The sequence below is a fragment of the Lepidochelys kempii genome, chromosome 22 (genome assembly GCF_965140265.1).
Source record: "Lepidochelys kempii isolate rLepKem1 chromosome 22, rLepKem1.hap2, whole genome shotgun sequence".
NCBI lineage: Eukaryota > Metazoa > Chordata > Testudines > Cheloniidae > Lepidochelys > Lepidochelys kempii.
Window position 1 is genome coordinate 13,775,316 of NC_133277.1, and position 21,812 is coordinate 13,797,127.

A 21,812-nucleotide genomic window follows, 5' to 3' on the forward strand; every position below is an offset into this window, starting at 1 on the left:
GAGTCTTCCCCTGCACCCATGAGTCTCAGCAAGAGAGAACAGCTCCCCTCGGCTGACCCCTCCAGGTCACACCTCAGCCAGCCCAGCAGTAGGGGGCCATGGGGTGAATGGACTTGGCCACGGTCACGCAGCAAGTCAGTGGCAGAGCTGGGAATGGAACCGAGGAGTTCAGGCTCTCAGCCCCAGCCATTAAAACACCCCCCACCCCCTTCTTCAATAAGGATAAGTGCAGGTTCAATAAGGATAAGTGCAGGGTCCTGCACTTAGGACGGAAGAACCCAATGCACAGCTACAGACTAGGGACTGAATGGCTAGGCAGCAGTTCTGCGGAAAAGGACCTAGGGGTGACAGTGGACGAGAAGCTGGATATGAGTCAGCAGTGTGCCCCTGTTGCCAAGAAGGCCAATGGCATTTTGGGATGTATAAGTAGGGGCATAGCGAGCAGATCGAGGGACGTGATCGTTCCCCTCTATTCGACATTGGTGAGGCCTCATCTGGAGTACTGTGTCCAGTTTTGGGCCCCACACTTCAAGAAGGATGTGGATAAATTGGAGAGAGTCCAGCGAAGGGCAACAAAAATTATTAGGGGACTGGAACACATGAGTTATGAGGAGAGGCTGAGGGAGCTGGGACCGTTTAGCCTGCAGAAGAGAAGAATGAGGGGGGATTTGATAGCGGCTTTCAACTACCTGAAAGGGGGTTCCGAAGAGGATGGCTCTAGACTGTTCTCAATGGTAGCAGATGACAGAACGAGGAGTAATGGTCTCAAGTTGCAGTGGGGGAGGTTTAGATTGGATATTAGGAAAAACTTTTTCACTAAGAGGGTGGTGAAACACTGGAATGCATTACGTAGGGAGGTGGTAGAATCTCCTTCCTTAGAGGTTTTTAAGGTCAGGCTTGACAAAGCCCTGGCTGGGATGATTTAACTGGGAATTGGTCCTGCTTTGAGCAGGGGGTTGGACTAGATGACCTTCTGGGGTCCCTTCCAACCCTGATATTCTATGATTCTATGATACTCAGGACACAAAAAGAAGCTGGGAATCTGGGCTGCCTAGTTCAGGCTTGTCTCTCCGTATCCCTGGCCCATTCAATCCTTACCCTCTGCTGAGGATGTCAATGGTGGTTGGTGGGTTCTATGGATCAGCACTGGGACGACCCAGATCCAGTTCACACAGGGCACCAGTCAGCCATCCAGAGGAATGACTCTAGTCACTGTGGTCCCAGGCCAGCGCGGAGAGGGTATCCTGGAGGGGAAAGACTCCATTGTCCACCCCTCAACCCAGCTGAAGCAGCCAGGCCAGCCACAAAGCCAACCCCCGGTGGTCCCATGCCTGAAACTGCTTCATCAGGTTAAGGCCCTGCAACCCCCGATCCTTCTCTCCTACCGACGAGCCATAAGGTGGGTCTCTTCCTCTTCCCTGGATTGCTTCCCCACACCATGCTCACATAGCCTGGCTACGGCACAATCTCGAATCCCCTCCCCCCAATCCCCAATCAGCCCATGAAGTGCCAAGGAAATGTCCCCCCACCCCTCCCGCACAGAAGTACTGCAGGGATGGGAGTGGGTAGTGCTCCCCAGGCAGATGGCAGGAGAGATGTGGCATCGGTTCGGGAAGGCTCTGGCCACAGAAGAACAGACCAGTTTGGTAACAACTCGCGTTTGTGGAAACAAAAGTGGTTTAGTTTCAATGATACATAGAACTGCACAAAGCGTCCAATACTGGGAACCACCTCCAGAGCTGCTCTGCCCTTCAGCCTGCTCTCCTGCACTGGGCCTCGTGCTGCCTTAGTCCACACAACCCTCCCCCCAGGATGGATTCCCAGGGCCCGATTCCCCTGTGCCGTCATTGAAACCAGCGCACGGCGGGTGTCAAATGCTCCCTGATCAGAATGGGAGCATTCGGCAGCCACTGGACCCTGGAAGAAAGGACTCCACAAGGTCCAGGAGACTCGGGCCCTTGGTTGATCAACTGGCTCTCAGCCCTCTGGTGCCCTTAAGAGTCTTGCCATGCAAACCTGTCCTGTGTTTGGCATGACCGATGGCCGCACCATTCTCAGCCCTTGCGGAGTTCAGGCTGCAGTCCCCCCTCCCTTGGAATACAAGTGGCTCCCTTGGAGCAGAGCCAGGGTCTCACCAGCCGTGGCCATGGCCGCTTGCTGTCTGGGAATGGCAGAGGGCTTCCCAGATGGAGGCACAGGGCAGCTCCCAAGGGGCAATGCTCCCTAGTCCTTCCACGGAGGCCCCAGGCTCTTGGTGTTGTGGTTTCACTGTAGTTCTACTTGGGCATCGCTCAGAGGCAGCACGTGAGAGTGCAGGGTTCATGGCCTCAGTACACTCCAGGAAGGGAGGCCAGGAGCTGCTTGGGAAATAGCCCAGTGAACCCTAGCACTGGGCGCGTCCCTGAGGTACCTGTGGCTGTGCAGATGGGATCCCAGTGAGGGAGCAACGGTGCCATCTAAAGCCTGGGCCAGTGCTGTGCAAGCTTCCCCCTCCCCCGCCTCCGACCAGCTGCTCTGACCACACCCCGCCTCCTCCTTTTCTACTGCCCAGCGTTGCCAACACACCTCACTCCAGGCCTAAAATAGTGCCTCCTGCTGTCCTGGCACTGGGGCTTCTCCCGACAGGACCCCCACGCCCTGTGGTGCTGCAAGTAACTACCTGCTCCCAGCCACCAAGCGAACCCTGCTCTTGGGGTGGTGGGGGTGGTGAAATGGTTAACAGAGTGACTCCCTCGGACCCTGTTAAGTCCTTATGTCCATTGCATCCTCCCATCCTGCTCATGGAGAGGTGCGTGGGGGGGTGTTAGAAGGTTCCCTGCTGGATTTTAACCAGCATCTTCTTGACCTCGTTCTCCACCCGCAGGAACTTGGCCTTCTTCCAGGGGTTGCCGGTCTGCCGGCGGCTGCACTCCAGGTCCTGCAGCAGCAGGCTGAGGTGCTGCTGGACCCGCTCGCGGTCCCAGTTGGGCAGGTTCTTCTTCACCACGCTCAGGATGAAGGCCCAGTAGTCGGAGACGTCGGTGCCCACTGTGAGGAACACCAGCACCTGGACGCCGTCGCGGTCCTTGCGCAGTGCATGCAGGGCCCACTTGCCCTCCTCACTGATGTCGTTGAAATACAGGCTGGGGAAGGGAGAAGCAGGGTTATGGGGCCATGAGGCATCCCTTGGTGACCAATGAGAGAGGAGCATGGCGGGGCAGTGGCCAATGAAATGAAAGGACAGGAACAGCCCCAAAGGGCAGTAGCCAATGAGTGCAGGCTCAGAGAGGAGCCGCAGCCAACGGGCAACGAGTGGACGAATGGTGGCCACTGAGGGACAAGGCCTCAAGCAGCCGCATGAGGTAGTGGCCAATGAGAGACAAGCATGGGACAAGGCAGTGACCAATAAGGGACAAGCACTTGTGCAGCCATATGGGGCAGAAGCCACTGAAGCAAAGTACGGGCACAGTGACCAATCAGAGAGAAGCATGAGCTATGGCTCAGGGGAGTAGTGGCCTATGAGAGATGAGTGGAGGCACAGTGACCAATGAGAGACAAGGACTCTAGCAGCCATGAGGGGTTGGCCAATGAGTGACATGCTCGGCCGCTGTTGACAAGGAGCAAGTGCTAAAGCAGCCACCAGCAAGGAGCCGATATGGGGTGGGGGGAGCACCCAGAGGGAGAGGGGCCAGGTCTTGTGGGCTGGGAGTGCTGCCAAGGAGGGAAGCTGGTGCCCGTAAAGGGGATGCCGGGCTGGATGCCTGAGCTGTGGCTCCCTGGTCTGGGGTCATGGATGGGGCGGGGAAGACATTGACCTGGCTGTATGGTGAGGGGAAGGGACTTGGAGACTCACTGCACTTCCTTCAGTGTCGCATGCCTCTTAGCCACCTCCACCAGCTCCAGGGCTGCCTTGTCCGTCACCGAATTGTAGCCCACGTTGAGCAACTTTAGGTGCTGGTTCTGGGCCAGGTGCTGAGTGATCACTTCCACACCCTGGTTCCCCAAGGAGGTGTGCAGCAGGGACAGGTGTGTCAGGGAGCGGTTGCCTGCGATGGCCTCAGCCAAGTACTTGGCCCCCTGCTCAGTCACGGGGTTGTCCGAGAGCCTGAAAACAACACAGGAAGGTCACAGAGGGAGAGGGGGCAGCCAGGAAATGGGGCTGCCACCCCAACAGGTACTGACTAGTGGGGTGTTTACTGCTCATACCTTAGTGCTGCAGGACATGGGGTGACAGAGGGTTCTGGGGGAGAAAATAGCTTGTCCCCCTTAGAGCTGGTTAGGGGAAAAAAAAGGGGGAAAAAGAAAAGAGGGGTTTTCCCCCCACCACAGATAATTTCAGCATTTAAAAAAAAAAGTTTTGTATAAATTTTCATTGGAAATTTTTTTATTTTGGGCAGAAATTTGATTACCAAAATACTTCAATTTGGAAATGCTGCTACGGTGCCTCGTGGGAGTTGTAGTTCAGGTGCCTCATGCTTCCATTCTCCACTATAAGCTGGGCTCCCTGGTTGGACTACATCTCCCATGATGCAGTAGGGTTTCCCCTTTTGGAGTGGGAGGCAGAACTTCATGGGATTCCCTGGCCATGATGCATCATGGGAGATGTAGTCCAGCTGAGGAGCCTGGTGCATAGACGAGAATGGGGACATGAAGCAACTGAACTACAGCTGCCATGAGGCACCATAGCAGCTTGTTGAAATTGGAATATTTTGGGGTTTGGAGATAGGACTGTTCAATTTAAAAGCAAATCACTAGAATTTTCTATGGAAAGTGAACACTTTTCGCAAAATACTTCATCTAGCTGAAAACCCAATTTTCTGTTGAAAAACGGATTTGACGGAAAATTTTCAGTTAGCCCTAGCTTTCCCTTTATCGCAGCCTTGGCGGGGGCATGCCACAGCTTCCTTTCTGTGCTCCTGCTTTATAGGAAACCTCCCCCCATTCTTCCCTCAAATGCCTTCCTCAGCTCTCGGTACATTTCCCTCATAATCCCTTCACCCACCCCGTAGAACTGACACCACCCTCCCCTAGCAACATGGATGGGGAAGATGTTTGAGTCAGGCAGCGTTCTGTAGTCCTATACAGCTTTGGCCTGGCAGCCAGCTCCCCCCAGCCCTGCCATTGTGCTGCAGGGAGTTTCCGCTCTGCCTGAACCCATGCTAGAGAGAACCGCAGGCTAAGCAGGGCTGCAGAGCCGGGAAGGGAAGGGCTGCAGCAAAGAGTGTGAAAGGGACAATGAAAGACGATGGAGCACACCAGATATTGCCTCCATGGCCTGGAAAACCCTCTTGATCCAGGCCCCTTTGGCAAAGCTAGGTCCAAGCACTTTTAAGGATCCTGCCCAGTACACAGATCATGGGGACCAGCGGCTTCAGCTGGCCCCGAGCTGAGCGTCGAGCCTGCTTAGTAAGGGCCAAAGTAACAACCAGCAGGCTCTGCCCCCAGCCTTTCCTCTCAGCCATTTGCTTACCCTCTAATACCTCCCCTCTCCAGGATCCCTCAGACTCAGGCCATTAACAGCGGGGTTCAGCATGCGGCTTGAACTCCTGACCAGGAGATCCAGAAAGCCATGACCACACGTCAGCCGAACACACTAAAGGAAGTGACCTCACCAGTTGGGGTAGGTCTCAGAGAGAGTCCTGCTCCGGGGGACAGGCTCTTGTTTTCCTGAGCACACTCACCGCAGGGTGCTCACCACACACTTGTCGTGCAGCAGCAGGTCCCGGATCTCCCTGCAGGCTTCAGGGCCCAAGCTGTTGAGCTGCAAACTGAGACAGGGCGAGAGCAAGAGGTCAGCAGTGGCGCTAGTCAACCCTTCATGTTATGGGGCCAACACCCAGCCCCTCCCCACACATGCCCCTGCTGTAGGAGTACCGCACTCTGGCCCTAGAGGGCGGAGTAGAGGTTATTGCCCTACATGGAGGGCATGTAGGTGCACCTATTACAGTGTGACTCACACCCACCTGCTCACTAACACCCCCTCCACCTCTCCTAGCCTGCCAGGCACCCCAGGACTAGGAAGGAAGAACCACAAGGGGTGAGGTCTCTCCTGAGGCAACCCAGTGGGAGAGGCAGCCTGCGTCTTGTGGCCAAAAGCACAGAACTGGACTCTTGGGGTTGTTCCCTGCTCTGCCAACATGCAGCCTTGGGGGAGTCATTTCCCTATCAGTATTAACAACACTGAACTCCCTCCCCTGCAGTCCTGGGAATGTCAGGCTTATCCAATTAGTGTCTGTGAAGCCATTGAAGGGTGCTATGTAAACGCTCAGTATTACTCCTGGCAGGCGCTACCGAGTTATGGGTCAGCCATAAGGCAGCCATCACCTCTGCTTGGAAGATAATACAGTATTTTTTCCCCAAACAGGGAGAAAGTGCTCCCCATTTTCATGCACAGACCAGAAGAGGGGCAGTACCAGCCAGAAGACTAAATGGCACAAGCTCTCAGACAGAATCCCAGAGAGATGTACATGGGAGAACAGTCCCCAGCAGGAAGGGAAATTCAGATGTTGGAGGAGAGAGAGGGAAGGATCCACCATGGATTCCCTCCCTGATTGTGTTTGTATTGATTCTTCTCTGGCCAAAGGGATGGGACATTTTTTTCAGACCCGCTGTATTTTCCTTCCCCTCTTTCTTTCCTGATTGCAGCTTGCCACCTTCTGGTAGAAGGTGAGATTGCAATACCAGGCATATTTAAAAAACGAGACTAGGACAAAACAGGAGCAAAGTGACAAGAAGAGAGTCTTGCAGCTGGCCAGGACCTGGACTAAATAGGTCTTTTCCAGCTCTAGATTCCACCTTTTCTGCAGCCAGACAGGATCCATGGAGGGGGAAAACAATCAGAGGGGTGCAAATTTCTGAACAGGCCATATTTTAAAAAAATGCAATTGACTGCTTTCCCCAATCACTTCAATATCCAGTTCAAAACTGCCCTTCTCCATTATACAACCCACTGTGGTATCACCGCAGCCATTTCACAGATCTTATCTAACATCCCATCCCCACACCAATAATCTCCTCTGTCTCTCCGCATCATCTCAACAGAGATGGCGCAAGAACCTTCTGCTCCGCAGCTGCCATTGTCTGGAATAGTACCCCTCCTCCACATTGTATCTTTCCATCTTGTTCAAGTCTCCATCACATTCCAAACCCAATCTGGAAGCATCTCATGGCCCCCTTGTCCCTATGTCTTAGTTTCTCTCTCTGATATCATTCAACTCCACAAAGCTTATGGAGAGTCAGTGTGTACCAAAGACCCTGCACGGAGTAGAGATGGAATATATCGTACAGGTAATGGATCACTTGATGATTACCTGTTCTGTTCATTCCCTCTGGGACATCTTTGCATTCGCCACGGTTGGAAGACAGGATACTGGGCTAGATGGACCTTTGGTCTGACCCAGTATGGCCATTCTTATGTTATTCTCTGGTACCAAGTGAAACAGTGGGTCCAAGATACTCTAATGATCTTAACTCTGATCTAAAGTAAAATCTAATGATGGGCAAATGGCTTTCTCCCTCTCTCCCCGCTCTGCTTCTTTAATAAAAAGTTAGCAGAGCTGGCAATATAATCTAAAAATTACTTGAATGGATTTGTGGTGCCTTTAGATAGAATTCCACAAAAGCAAGGGCCCTGAAAAGCAACAGGAATTTGGGAACTGACAGCTGAAATACGGAGATGAAAACCACTAGAAGAGCCTTGATGCCAAGTACGGTTCAAAGAACAGCTGAACAGCAGCCCACAGAGTTCTATAAAGGACCCATCATCTGTAAAGAGTTGCTATCCATTGAGACTACTAGTCCCAGCATGCAATAATCTAGCATGGCTGCTTAGATCAAGGAGCATTGTACACTGATTCATAGTCTCCATGGTCTGTATCTTCGTATTTAAAACGGACAAAGGCAGCAACTCTTTACATCAGGTTTCTCAAACTTCATTGCACCGCGACCCCTTTCTGACAACAAAAATTACTCCATGACCCCGGGAAGGGGGACAGAAACCCAAGCCCTTCCGCCCCAGGCAAGGGGGCCCAAAGCCACAGCCCGAGCCCTGCCCCCCTGGGGGAGTGTGAAGCTGAAGCTTGAGAGCTTCATCCCTGGGCGGTGGGGCTTGGACTTTTGGCTTCAGCCCCAGGCCCCAGCAAGTCTAATGCCAGCCCTGGCAACCCCATTAAAACAGGGTCACAACCAACTTTGGGGTCCTGACCCACAGTTTTGAGAACCACTGGTTTACACCATTGTACGCAGCTCTCAGGCTCCAGGCAAGCTGCTGATGGGAGTACAATCAAGGCATCCCCAGATATAAATGGATGACCTAGACCCCGGGCAGAATCAGAGAAGGAGGCACTCACTGGAGCTTCCGGCACCGTAGCAGGACAGGGAAAAGAGTTCTCAGGCTGTTGACATCAAGATGGCATGAGCTCAGGTTAAGCTCCTCCACCTCATGGCTGGTGGTGCCCATGACAGATGCCAGAATGGAGCACTTGAGTGGGGTCATCTTGATGGAGGAGAGGTTGATCGTCCTGAGGGAGTGGATGGCCTCAGCCGTGAAGCGCTCGTTCTGGAACTCATGCAGGAAGACGAGGTAGTCCATCAGCTCGGATGGGGGCAGCCACTTGCGGCTGTTCCTGATCATGGTCTTCTTCATAGCGTTGGCAATCTCAAAGGCTGCCAGGTTCTTGATGGAGCAGCCAAGCTGCTCCAGGAGGGCCCGGTTGCGGCGCGACAGGAGCCCGCCCATGAAGATAGGGAAGAGCTCAAAGACTTCATCATCCGGTGCCTCGTCAGGGTGGTGCTGGGGGCCCTCCACCCCCAAGATGCTGGAGTTGATCTGGTCTAGCACATCGTCATTGAAGTAGTCCTCCTCCTTGAACATCTCCACCGCCATGGTGTGGGCAATGGTGTCGCGGTCCTTGCCACTGAGCCGGTTGAAGAAGCGGGGGAACATCTTGAGTAGGCCGAAGAGCAGCGGCAGGATGCGCAGGGGGAGGACCTTGGAGACGATGCTCAGCACCAGAGTCACGTCCTCGCTTACCTTGCCGATGACCTCAGACACCTCCTTCCCCACCCGCTGTGCCAGGGTCTTCTTCTCGCCCAGCACCACGTAGAGGGCTGCCAGGTACTCCTGCATGGCAGGGATGGTGAAGACAAAGGTGTGCTCCTTGCCCGGCTGAACGCAGGGCGTGAGGAAGAAGCGGAAGACGTCAGTGCGGAAGACATTGAGGAGGTTAAGCTCACCCTCCGTCTTCATCTCCACTTCGAAGCACTTCTGCAGGTCTTCATCCGAGAAGCAGGTCTGGCGGGAAATCACCCCCTCATGGGCCAGCTTGCCCACCGTCTTGGCTACGTATTTCATCATGGAGACGTTGGTGGGGTCGGTGCTGTCCAGGATCTCCCCGCTGAAGTTGAGCCGCAGGAAGCTGGTGTAGATGCCCGTCAGGGTCTGGCCGGGAGGCACCGACTTGGTGAAGTAGAGGAAGTGCAGAGTGGTGCAGACCAGCCAGCAGTAAGAGGGCAGGAAGCAAGCAGCCGCGATCTGGTTGTGGCGCTCCAGATTCCTCGAAAGCATCTCCACCAGGTTGTCCCGCTCATCCGAGTTGCTGCTGCTCCCGCTGCCGTTGCAGCCGGGCTGGCTCAGGCGCATCTGGAAGTACTGCTTCTGGAGATTGGTGTCAGAGAAGCCACAGATCTCGGCATAGCGGCCCACGTACTTGCTGGGGATCCGGCGCACGGCGGATGGGCGCGTGGTGACGATGATGCTGGCCTGCAACCAGAGCAGAGATGCACAAAGCTGGGATTTAATACAGTCCCTCTCTTTCTCTGTCAAACCATTACTGGCCTGATCCAGAGCCCACTGACCTCAATAGGAAACCTCTCACTGGTGTCAGAGTGCCTTGTGTCAGGCCCTATATGACTAAATGACTTGAGGAGGAAGGGCAAGGACTGGATGGGATTAAGGTGATGATTACCTCAAGGCTGCTGGTTCACATCCAGCCCAGGGCAGCAGTGATTTAACATCATCGCTATCTGAGGCTGGGTGTGAGGGGAGCTTAGGGGATCTCAGTCCGGCTGATGGACTCCCACACATTGCCTTTTTCTACAAATCCCTCATGCCGCAGCCCGTACTGATGGCACAACAGGTCAGAACCGCCAGCACTAAGATGGGGCATGTCGTGCCACCTTAGCAACCCCCTCCGTTCATTCGCCTCACCCCTCCGCCGACACCCATTCCCCCATGCCTTCTGGATTTGCCACCTTCCATTTAGGCTGTCCGTTCTTTGGGTCAGGAACCACCTTGGGGTTGCATTTGCTATGTTACATCGATAACTGCAGGTTGTCAAGAAACAACCCTCCCAGCTGGCACGGATCGGCCTCTTTGTTCCCAGCCTGTGCAGGGAGGCCAAAGACTGAATGAGCTTTGAAGACTGGACTCCCCTCTCCCTCCTAAGGGCCATGAGGGGCGTGGGTGTCCTTCCAGCACAGGGGGTGTGGGGAAGCTCCTTGCTGTGCCTTTTACCAGCCAGTCAGGGCCAGTAGAGGCCCCACCAAGGAGTGGGTTCTGGGCAATGCTCCCGGGATCCCCGTTTCTACCTGCTCACAGCACCGGGTGGGGAGGAACACCAACCTCTGGCAGCAGGTACTTCCTCAGCAGGTTGACCACGATGGTGGAGGGAGGCACGGCCTCGTTAGGGTCGCAGCAGAGCTCAGTGCCAGACAGCCGGAAGTCCAAGTTGAGCCGCTCCAGGCCATGGAGGATAACGAGCACCTTGAGGTTGGTGGAGCCCAGCAGCGGCAACACCTCCTTGAGGTGCAGGTACTTTTTGGTGATGAGGCGCCGTAGCGAGACGGGCACGTTGCTCTGGGACAGGTCCTCGCAGGAGAAGGGGATGACCAACTCGAAGTGGGGCAGGCGCCCATGGCACCAGTCCACCACCATCTTTTTGATGAGGGTGCTCTTCCCTGTGCCCACTGTGCCGTACAGCACCACATTCTTCACCTGCTGCCCGCAGGCGTCCGCGTCGAACAGGTTCTGGAGGCCGATGGTCCGGCTACAAGGGGACTGGAACTGGTTCAGGATGGTCAGGTCAGGCGAGGGCTTCAAGATCTCCTCCAGGGAGCTCTCCCTGATGACCGGGTCCACGTGGATGGTGTCCAGTGAGAAGGATGGGCCGAACTGCCTCTCCTCATTGGGCTGGTGGCTGAACCAGTCAGACAGGCTCTTCCGGTGCTTCTGAATGGCGTCTGAGGGGTGGGGGGGGGGAGTAGAGAGATGCTCACAAATACGGGTCGGGGGGGAGGGCGAAGGCTGTCTCAAGTTTCCAAATTGCTGGAGCCCCTCCAGTACCCCCAGCGCTAGAGTCCCGCAGCGCAGTCCCGGCACCGGCTGCTCCAAGCACTAACAAAGCCCAGGAACCCCCGGATCCAGCTAGCTCCCCCCTTCATTCCTGTATTGGAGCAGCACTCGTGCTGTCCACTCCCCACCCCCACAGCCCAACCTGACCTGCCAAGACGGTGCCTTTAATATTGCTTTGTACAGAGGTAACATTTCCCCATCTAAAGACCCCCCCAGCACACTACGAAGGGTTGGAGGGGCATGGTGACCCTCTCTGTTTCACACAGGGTGAGGAGCCCGCTGGCTCCAGGGCCCCGCAGCGAGTCAGCGACAGAACAGGGAATAGAACCCAGGACTCCTGACACTCTGTCTCCTTTTCTAACCACCGCACCTCACCCGGGTCAGTGACTGCATCCCAGCCTGCTCACCTGACTCCCAGTCCCAAGCACACCCTACCACCTCAGCACTGCCCCTCTGTGATGGGCTCCTACAGCGTGGCAGAAGCACGGGGCCTTACCGGAAGAGGCCACGTTCCTCAGGGCCATCTGGCCAGGCCGGGAGGAGCTCGGCTGAGACGCACTCTCCTGGAATCCTCCTTGGTAGCGAGCAAAGCTCCTGCAAGGAAGCAGGCAGGGAATTGTTGAGAGAGCAAAGCCCAGAGTGGGACAGCAGAGTCTGTCCCAACGGCCCAGAGCTGGGGCAGGCTGCAGCTTGAGTGAACCTGGACATCCCAGCCAAAGACATGGTTAGCTCACCAGCCAACCCCTCAGCCCCGGCCACAGGGAAACTGCCTCCCTGCCAGTGACAAAACACTTCCGAAACGAAGGAAGGGAGCAGCTTGTGTGCAAACACAGTGGTGCGAGAAGAACTGGGGAAAGCACAACTGCAGTAGGACCCATGTCAGCTCCAGGGGCATTGTGGGAAATGGGGAACCTGAAGACAACAAACCAGGACCTGCTTCTTCCAACTCAGCCCAAAGAGAACCTCCCCTTGTTTGAGCTCTGAGCTGCAAAATGTGCCCACTTTATCCTGAGACCAGGTCTGGCTCCAGCAGGAGCCAGGCAAGCTCCCCCCAACCTATCTGTCTCAGGCCTGCCATCGAGGGACCCATTCAGGAGTTCAGTTTGCACTCAGGCTTCGATCTCTCCTCTGAGCCAGAGAACAAGGGGGGGCCTGTTAGTGCCGGGGGCTGTTTGTTATGTGAATACTTGTCCACTGGGAACTGGGCAGAGGCCAAACTCATTTCATAAGGACCACCAAATAGCAACAAGCCACCTTATATAAGAATGGACCAGTGTCCTGTCACCAACAGTGGCTGGGGCCAGATGCTTTAGATGAGATGAACAGAAAAGCGCAATTATTGAGTGAGCCATCCCCTGTCGTCCACTACCAACTTCTGGCCATCAGAGGTGTAGGGGCACCCAGAGCATGGGGTTGCATCCCTGACAATCTTGGCCAATAGCCTTTGTGGACCTACCCTCCATGAACTTATCTAGTTCTTTTTTGAACCCAGTTATACTACTGACCTGCACAGCATCCCCTGGCAATGAATTCCACAGGCTAACTGTGCGTTGTGTGAAGTAGTCCTTCCTATTGTTGTTTTAAACCTGCTGCCTATTAAGTGCATTGGGTGACCCCTGCTTGTGTCATGTGAAGGAGTAAATAACACTTCCTTATGCACTTTTTCCACACCAGTCATGATTTCATAGACCTCGATCATCTCCCCCCTCAGTTGTCTCTTTTCTAAGCTGAGCAGCTCCCCACACATAACCTTCTGTCATCAGCTGGGGTGGGTTTGAATGGGTTGCCTAGGGGTGACAGGCCCCTTAGCCTGTTCCCAGCCTCCCTTAGCCTGTTCCCAGACTCCCAGAGCTAGTCCCTCTGAAAGATCAGGAAGAGCCCAGCTGAGAGGGCCTCAGCAGCCTCCCCCCACCAAAGCCATGCATCCTGGGGCAGGATCTCAATTAACTTTAACACCCACACCGACAAATTAGACCAATTGCTTTATGTGAGGGGAGCTGCCTTAGCCACCCACCCCTTGCACTTGGGTCCCCTTTACTTCATGCCCCTGCCAGCTTCCACAGGCGCTCCAGGCCCTACCTGGAGGGGGACATTTTGGAGCACAACCTGCCAGCTGGGTGAAGCATCCTCCCAAGGATGAAGCTGCTCCTGGCACCTGAAAGGAAGGAATGCAGGAGGTCAGAGAGAGCAGGATTGAGAGAGATACAGGATGGTGTCCGTCGCCTGCCACCCGCCCCCCAGGGTACCGACCACCGCTTAGCACCCTTCTTCCTCTGCACTCCCAGAAAGAGGAGGAAGGAGCCTTGCTCCAGCAGCACCGGAGGCCCAGACAGCCAGGATGTTCTGTGCACCTTCCCCAGGGTTCTGGCTCCATGTGGCCTGGACCGGACCATGCTCCATGTAGTGTGCATCTGTGCACGGCCAGGGAACAGGATGCTAAGGCAGCGATGCCAGATTCGAGCCCCAGGGAGACACCTGCCTGCAGAGTCATGGGCTTATGTTCAGAGCATAGGCTTGGGAGACAGGAGCTCCACTGTTCAAATCCTGTCTCTGCCACTGTCTTACTCTCTGGCCTTGGTATTTCCCCTGTCTGTGCCTCCCTGTGAGGGACAATACTCCCCCCCCCCAAGGGGGTTGTGAGGATCAATTAGCTAATATCACAGAAATCATAGAAATATCAGGCTGGAAGGGACCTCGAGAGGTCAGCTAGTCCAACCACCTGTGCTAAGGCAGGACGAAGTAAACCTAGACCATCCCTAAAAGGTGTTTGTCTACCCTGTTGTCACAGAGTGTGGGGGAGTCCGAGGCCTGTACCCCTCTTCCTGGGATTCACTGTGACTCTCAGCCAGCCAGTAAAACAGAAGGTTTATTGGACAGAAGGAACACAGTCTAAAACAGAGCTTGTGGGTACAACCAGGACCCCTCAGTCAAGTCCTTCTGGGGGAGCAGGGAGCTTAGACCCCAGCCCTGGGGTTCCCTGCGTTCCACCACCCAGCACCAAACTGAAAAACTAACCCCCCCCAGCAGGCTCTCTCCTGCAGCCTCCGTCCACATTCCCGGGCAGAGGTGTTACCTCCCGCTCCTGGCTCAGGCTACAGGCTCTCAGGTTTCCCATCCCCAGTGAAACTCCCCTGCCACATTCCCAGGTCAACACTCCCCCTCTCTGCTGCATCACACCTGCACTTAAAACCCTCCGATGACGGAGACTCCCCAACCTCCCGAGGTAACCTGTGCCAGCACTCAACTGTCCTTAGAGAGACAGAAAGTTTTTCCTAATATCCAACCTAACTCTCTGTCACGGAGTCCCTGGGCGATGCTCTGGAACTGCTCCCCATGAAACCAGTCAGGACGCTGGGGCAGTCTCCTTTCTGTGAGCAGCCTGTCTGCAGGACACACAGCTCACACAGCTCCCACCTTCCTGGGTCTGACCTCAGAGCAGTCAGCCTCCTCTGCCCCTCCGTGCGCTTCCCACAGTGAGTCTGCCCAGGCGGGGTCCTGGGGAAGCCAGAGGGTCCTGCCCCCCAACTTCGCAGTCAGATGTGACACTCAGCCAGCCAGTAAAACAGAGGTTTATTAGACAGGAACATGGTCTAAAACAGAGCTTGTAGGTGCAGAGAACCGGACCCCTCAGCTGGGTCCATTTTGGGGGGCAGTGAGCCAGACAACCATGTCTGCCTTTCACTGCATTTCTCCAGCCAGGCTCAAACTGAAAACTCCCTCCAGCCCCTCCTCCTCTGGGCTTTGTCCCTTTCCGGGCCAGGAGGGCACCTGATCCCTTTGTTCTCCAACCCTTTAGCTCTCACCTCAGGGGCGGGGGGGAATGCCAGGCCATCAGTTGCCAGGAAACAGGGTGTTGGCCATTCTGTGTGTCCAGACCCCTGCACATACCTGTCCTCTAGGGCTCTGCAATGATCATACAGCCTTACCCCACCACCTAGATACTTAAGAACTGCACAGGGGAAACTGAGGCACCCCCACACTATTCAGAGGATACATTAAGAACAAAAAGAAAAGGAGTACTTGTGGCACCTTAGAGACTAACCAATTTATTTGAGTATGAGCTCAAATAAATTGCCAGTTTCCATGGTATGCACCCGATGAAGTGAGCTGTAGCTCACGAAAGCTCATACTCAAATAAATTGGTTAGTCTCTAAGGTGCCACAAGTACTCCTTTTCTTTTTGCGAATACAGACTAACACGGCTGTTACTCTGAAACCTGACATTAAGAACAGTCCCACTTCGTCACACTCTCCCTTGTTGCAAACTTAGCTGAGTCCTTGTTGTCCTGCCCTCGATGGACAAGGAGAACAACCTTTTACGTATTGGCAGACTTATCAGGTGCCCCTCAGCCTTCTCTTGACGAAACATACCCAAGTCTTTCAACCTTTTCTCAGAGATCAGGTTTTCCAAACTTTGAGCATTTTTGTTGCTCTCCTCTGGACTCTCTCCGATTTCTCCACATCTTTCCTAAAGCGTGGCCCCCAGAACTGGCCATGGGTACTCCAGCTAGGGCCTCACCAGAGCCAACCAGAGTGGGACAATGACCTCCCGTGTCTTACTTAGGACACTCTTGTTAATACAGGATGCGATGCTTTGCAGACCCTGGGCCTGCTTTGGTGCAGATCCTGCTGATTCCAGTGGTAGCTGCAGGTGCTCAGCTCCTGTAAAAAGCAGGCTCTAAGTGCTAAGTTATGAGCAAGCATCGAGGGCACCGCATCACATGAGCCAGAGAATTCTTCCCAGCAGTGGCACAGCCTGACCTGCAAATAACCTCCCAGGGAATTCCCCCACTGAGGTCTCTGCCTCCTGGTGCCAGGGCATGTGGGAATATCTCCCCCCAGTCATCCACTCAGGACTGGATTTTCCACTTATTGCCCCAATGTTTTTCCCCTTCTCTAGCACTGTCCATCCACGCAAAGCACTTCACTAAGGAGGTCACTACCATTAACTCCATTTTACAGATGGGGAAACTGAGGCACAAAGTAGTCAAGTGACTTGCTCAAAGTCATCCAGTGAGTCAGTGGCACAGCTGGGAATAGAACCCAGGAGGTCTGTCTCCCAGACCCCTGCCCTGCACTGCCTCTATGTAAACTAGAAGGAAACACTTTGCACAAACACCACCTCCCCGCCAGAATGGTGCAATTAGAAGTGACATAACTAGGCCAGCAAGTCTCCTCTGACAAAGCAGCACAGACTGGCTGCAGTGTGAGCTGGGCCCAGGCAGAACTGCTGCCATCCCAAGCCCCCAAAACCCAGCACCCAACCTTAGACCCACCGTGCTTTTGTCTTAACGCAGTTTCATCAGTGGGGAATTCACACACAGGACATGACTGTGATATGGCCATGGTCACTAGGTGAGTCGGGGCAGCGCCAGTAGAAGAACTGGGCTCCCAGCCCCTTGCTGTAGTCTCTAGACCTTCCCACCCTCTCAGAGCCAGGAACAGAACCCAGGCATCCTGATTCCCCTGCCCCACTCATAAGATCATGCTGCCCCAGAAGGTAGAATCCAGTGATTCCACCTGCAGCCATAACAGGGAGCTGCAAATTTCACTCCAAAGGGATTGGGCTCTGGGGAAAGCCAGGTAAGAGGCTTCTCACCTCAGCTGCTCTCACCCAACGGCTGCTTACCTGGTGCAGAGCTGGGGGACAGCAGCATGCACGTAATCTCTCGGCCTCCGAGCTTGGGGCCCTGGATCCTGCTCCAGCGGGTCCCAGCCTGGGGCAGACATCTCGGGCACTGCATGGCAGGGGACTTGCTTCAGCTGAAATGCAGAGAGCAATCACTTGGGGAGGTGGACCACGCCGCTGGGGTCCTCAGTCCCACCACTGAGCTGTGTGCTGTGAGGGCCAGGTTAGCAAAGCCCAGCCTACCCCAGGACACACCTGAGGGCTAAGGAACCAGCATCATCTTGCATGAGCGGAAGCCCAAAGCTTGCTTCATTCACCCTTCCTCCTTGGGCTCTCACACCAAGAGGCAAGCATAAATAGTGCTCTCCCCACCAAGCAGAGAGATTAGCAATCTTGGAGCAGAGAGGGGGCCCTCAAGACAGCTCTTCCCTGTGCAAACCCATAGTATCAGGCCATCCGCTCAGTCTTCTACCCTGTCTGCAGCACTGGGGAGATCCCCTTCCTGACCTCTGTAGTGATTAGCTGGTGCCCTGCAGCTTTACTGCACTTTGGGGGCCTCCCTCTCTTCTCACACTGGTTTAAATGGATTATCACAGGGAACGGATGTGAGCAAGAGAAGAGTCAAGCCCATTGTACTGGTGGGAGTTTTTTGCCACCTGAGTCACAAGCAAAGGAGGGTCTCTGGGTCAGGCAAAACAATAGTTCTAAGCACCTAAGGTTCTTAACCAATCACCTGAGCGAGGGGCTGCAGCTGTTCTCATTCAGTTAATTTAGGGGAAGAAAGAGACAGAGCAGGAGGTGAAGGAGCAGTGTCACTCCCCCCCCTTCAAAATCGTGAGTCAGGCCCTCCCCACCTGAAGATCGCACTACTTATTCAATAATGACATTTGAGTCTTTCTTTACCTTCTTGGGGATCCAGACTTCTCTCTCCTGACGAGAGGCTTCACATTTACTTTGGCTGGTGCTGTTTAGAGAGTCTCCCACAACCAGGTGACTCCAGGGGTAGGGGCTTTAAGAAAGAGATCAAAGGTGAGAGTCCCGCTGACATGGGGAGTGTTGGCAGCTAGGGTGACCAGACAGCAAATGTGAAAAATCGGGAGAGGGGGTGGAGGGTAATAGGAGCCTATATAAGAAAAAGACCCAAAAATTAGGACTGTCCCTATAAAATCGGGACATCTGGTCACCCTATTGGTAGCTCTGTAGTGTTAGAGGAGAGAAATATCCATCCTCTCCCCCTTATGCCCTCCCCCCTCCAAATACCTGAGTGGTTACAGGCTTTTCCCCTTGGCCTGTCAGTGGCAGTCAGGGGAAGGACAGGCCGGTGACCTTCTCTACCAGACAGATCCCAGGGGCCCACTGAGGAGACCGTCTCCTGCTGCATTCATGTCTCTCTCCAGTGCTGCAGTGGCAGCCGGCACAGAGCCCTCTATCCTGAGCCTGGCAGCCTGTGCTGGCTGCTCTGTTGGAGAAATGAGACACAGGCTTAGGGCAAACCCGTAGCCTCCTCCCCTTAAAGCAACAGGGGAGAGAGAAAAGGAGTACTTGTCAAGCTGAAATCTGGCCTGCTGCTTTCAGGCTTGCAGAGAGCAGCGCTCGGGAGCACCCTACCAGGGGCTGCATTGGAGAGTCTGGGCCAAAAACAGTCGGGAGTGGGGTTGCTGCTGCCATCCATGTTTGTCAGGGCTGAATGGATCCCCACCGAGCAGGTGTGGGGCCCCCTTGCTCTGCACACCTGTTGAATGCAGCGGGAGTTTAGCAACTCTGAGGCAAGGGTAAACTGGAGCAAGAGTCAAATTTAAAGCGGAACAAGCTTGTTTCCAGCCCAGACAGCTGCTGCCAATTGCTGAATCCATGATCTTTGTGAGCAGCCAGAACAGGAGAACATATGTGTCCAGGGAACACCTGGTTCATCCTCTCTCAACTGACTAATACCAGTCTCTGCTCCAGGCCATGTCTGACTGTCCCCAGGGGAGCAAGTTGTGGGCATTGCCTCCTCTGAGGCTTCTCAGTGCTGGGAGCGGGATGCCAGCCCTGCCCTTCTCCATCTGCGCTGTAAGGCTCAGGGACTCCTGCCCAGTGTGAGAAAAGGAGTTGGTCGTTGCATCTGGGTTTAGCTGTGGCTGGGTCTGGGGGCATTCCATCACTGGTAGATGTAGGGAGGGCACTGAAGGGTTAACAGGTGACATGCGAGCAGGGTGTCTTTCCCTCCCCAAGCTGTCATTACCTGGGCGGGAATCCCCACACAGCAAGCTGCTCAGCCTCGCCTCACCTCTCCTCTGCCTTGTGTTTCAGGCACCCTGAGAGTTTCCAAACCACACAACAGGAAACCTCTGGTCCCAGGGAAGCTACCTGGGCTCTGGGCTCTCCTGTGCCGCCCTCTTGAGTGGGGCCGGAGCTGCGACGACTCACCGAGCCCTTTCGGATGCTTTTCATCTACCCATCTCAGAGCCCTTTCTGAAGGAGGGTCTGTCTCATTGATTATACCCATTTTACTGCTGGGGAAACTGAGGTACAGAGCAGGCCCATAACAGAGCTGAAATAGAACCCAAGAAGGTCTGGCTTTGGAGTCCCTTGTGGTAACCACTAGACACTTGTTAGCAAAGCTGGGACTAGAACCCAGGAGTCCTGACTTCGAGTCCAGGGCTCCATGCCCACCCGACTTCACGGGCACGTTTTGCTGTCCCCTATGCTCCTGTAACTCAGCAGACCCCTGAATTTGAAAGGCAGGGTGCTGTGAAGCCCACTGCCTGGGGTCCCAGCTGTTCTATTTCTATCAATAGCTGGGCAGGGATGCTGCTCTGGGAGGGGCATGTTTGGGGTGAAACCCAAACTGGGTCACAGTGTCCCAGAGCCACCAGTCTAGGGACTTACTTTTGCAGCCTCTGCTCAGGGCAGCCCCACAAGGTCAGCACAGAGGTCCCTGCTGCCATGAACCCCACAGACCCCGTTACCATTGCCTAGGAGAGATAAGCCAGTTTCCTGCTCATTCTGTCTTACACGGTCCCCGCCACAGAGCAGAAATACACCAGTCGTTTCTGTTAAAAACCAGCCCCTTGCTCAGAACCCAGCCCACCAGAGAAAGCCAGAGATGAAGGAAATCAGGGCTCTGGCTTCTGAGCCGCTGTGTGCTCGGACTAGGGGGAGCAGGGACCCAGCCGGCTCAGAGAATGGGGACTGAGGAAAAATGAGACTCTGGAAGATCAAAAGTTACCTAGAGTGTTTTCTCAGCCAGCTGCTGTGTGTTAGTCCCACAGCCTTCGGTCCATTTGGAATCGCTCTTCCCCACCCATCACTGCATGCAGTTGTATCTCTGCCATCCCTGGCAGCTGTTAAATGTTGCCCCGTGCCAGAGAGCGTCCCTCCCTTTCCTTTCTGTGTTTTTAGTTCGTTCTCTGACAGCTTCTCTCTGGCTGCTTCCTTGCAGCTGTAACTTCCTGCAGCTCTGGCCCCTCCCACCGCCTCTACAGCTGGGGAAGCTGCCAAAAATAAGCCGGGGTGGTGAAACCACAGAGAAGGAGAGGGAGAGGAGAGCAAAAGACAGCTCCTCCATTAGCACTGCGAAAGTTATTCCGGTGCAAAAAGGCCCAGAGCCTCAAAGTCAATGGAAATCTATGGCTGTTAGGAACCTAAACACCTTGGAGGATCTGGGCCAAAGAGGCCGATTCTGATTGCATGCCAGTTTCACGCCATTGGCTTCAGGAGCATCACTCCAGATTTACACCTGTAGAAATGAGGGCAGAATCAGGCTCAGGTCCTTGCTGAAACAACTTTACTAACACACCTGTGCTGTGCAGGCTGATGGCACATCACAATCATGTGGCATCATTAAGTATAAATTCGAGAGTCTACACTAATCAATAGAGCAAGCTCTGTGCAAGGCCCTCCGGCTATTCCCCATGGCCATAGCGATCATTGGTATGGCTTCAGCACCGAAGGAGGGGTGCATTGGGCTTTACAAACCTACCCAGGCAAGGAGCTGGCGAATTGTTAAGATGCTTAACGCAAAGAGCAATGACGACAGACAGTAGTGGATTCAGGGGTAGGGGGGGGACAGGACAAGGGGGAGGAAATATGACTCCTGAGCAATCTTTATTTTAGCTGTGTTTGGAAGGACCGGCGAGTCCTGTTTGAAGCAGGGACCATCTTTTTGTCGTTTACGTCCAGCACCGCGCAGAGCGAGGCCCTGATCCCTGACGATGGCTGCTAGGCACTAAGATAACATCATTCATAAATAACAATGACCATTGCTGTTGTTATGGTTGGGGACAAGGCCCTAAGAGGGATTTTGCAACTCACCTGTTACAGTCCGTGGTTCCACTCTTGCAGCTGCAGGGAACAGCTCCCAGCAGGCAGGAACATGGGTGGGATGGAGTCATTCTCCACTTCCTTCCTCAGTATTACAGGCACAACTGTCTTTTGGGGTTTGGCACCCAAACACCCATCCGTTTCTAGGGAAGGTTTCGCCCTGGGAGGTGACTCAGAGCTTTTCTGGCTTTTCCTGTCAGCCCAGGCGCTGAATGAGAAGGGTAAAAATGCAACAGCCATCCAGTGCCTCGAGCTTTGCACGGATGGTGGTTACTGCAGCAACACTGAGGAGCACTTGATGGGGGAAGCTCCCAGGTGCTCCAGTCCCAACCTTTCCCAGAAGGAAGCGGCCTAGGGACAGGGCCCTGCTCTCCCAGGCCCAGGTGAAGTGCTATGGGGAAAAGAGGCGGGGGCATTGACTGGGGGAGCTCGCAGACATGCCCGTCCCAGTGTCTCCCAACAGGAGCCGTGTCAGCCCTGTGTCGTATGCATTCTCTCATGTGCCTGTTTTCACTGGGCGAGGGCAGAATTCCAATCCTAAATGACTTAC

At 54.6% G+C, this 21,812-nt stretch overlaps 1 protein-coding gene across 3 annotated transcripts; it reads right to left on the bottom strand.

Annotated features, from left to right (window-relative positions):
* Window positions 1-1,682: 1,682 nt before the first annotated feature.
* NLRX1 (NLR family member X1) lies at window positions 1,683-20,359 on the bottom strand. 3 transcript variants are annotated; one of them, XM_073320931.1, is made up of 11 exons: window positions 20,169-20,359; window positions 18,218-18,416; window positions 17,861-17,966; window positions 16,958-17,091; window positions 13,409-13,484; window positions 11,826-11,923; window positions 10,601-11,217; window positions 8,328-9,739; window positions 5,661-5,747; window positions 3,833-4,084; window positions 1,683-3,122 (listed from the first exon to the last, which is right to left on the bottom strand). In XM_073320931.1, the coding sequence occupies exons 4-11, from the start codon at window positions 17,070-17,072 to the stop codon at window positions 2,804-2,806; spliced, it is 2,976 nt and encodes a 991-aa protein (XP_073177032.1). In that variant the 5' UTR covers window positions 17,073-17,091; window positions 17,861-17,966; window positions 18,218-18,416; window positions 20,169-20,359; the 3' UTR covers window positions 1,683-2,803. The 3 variants fall into 3 exon arrangements, with proteins under 3 accessions (XP_073177032.1, XP_073177033.1, XP_073177034.1); XM_073320932.1 differs by lacking the exon at window positions 18,218-18,416; XM_073320933.1 differs by lacking the exons at window positions 17,861-17,966; window positions 18,218-18,416.
* Between the last annotated feature and the right edge of the window lie 1,453 nt (window positions 20,360-21,812).

Excerpts from the sequence above, each read along its gene's own strand:
- NLRX1 (XM_073320933.1), bottom strand. The coding sequence starts at position 17,072 with ATGCAGTGCCCGAGATGTCTGCCCCAGGCTGGGACCCGCTGGAGCAGG. Across the intron at positions 5,748-8,327 it reads CTACGGTGCCGGAAGCTCCA|TTTGCAGCTCAACAGCTTGG; the intron begins GTGAGTGCCTCC and ends GCCCTGTCTCAG. Across the intron at positions 4,085-5,660 it reads TGTGTGGTGAGCACCCTGCG|GCTCTCGGACAACCCCGTGA; the intron begins GTGAGTGTGCTC and ends TGTTGTTTTCAG.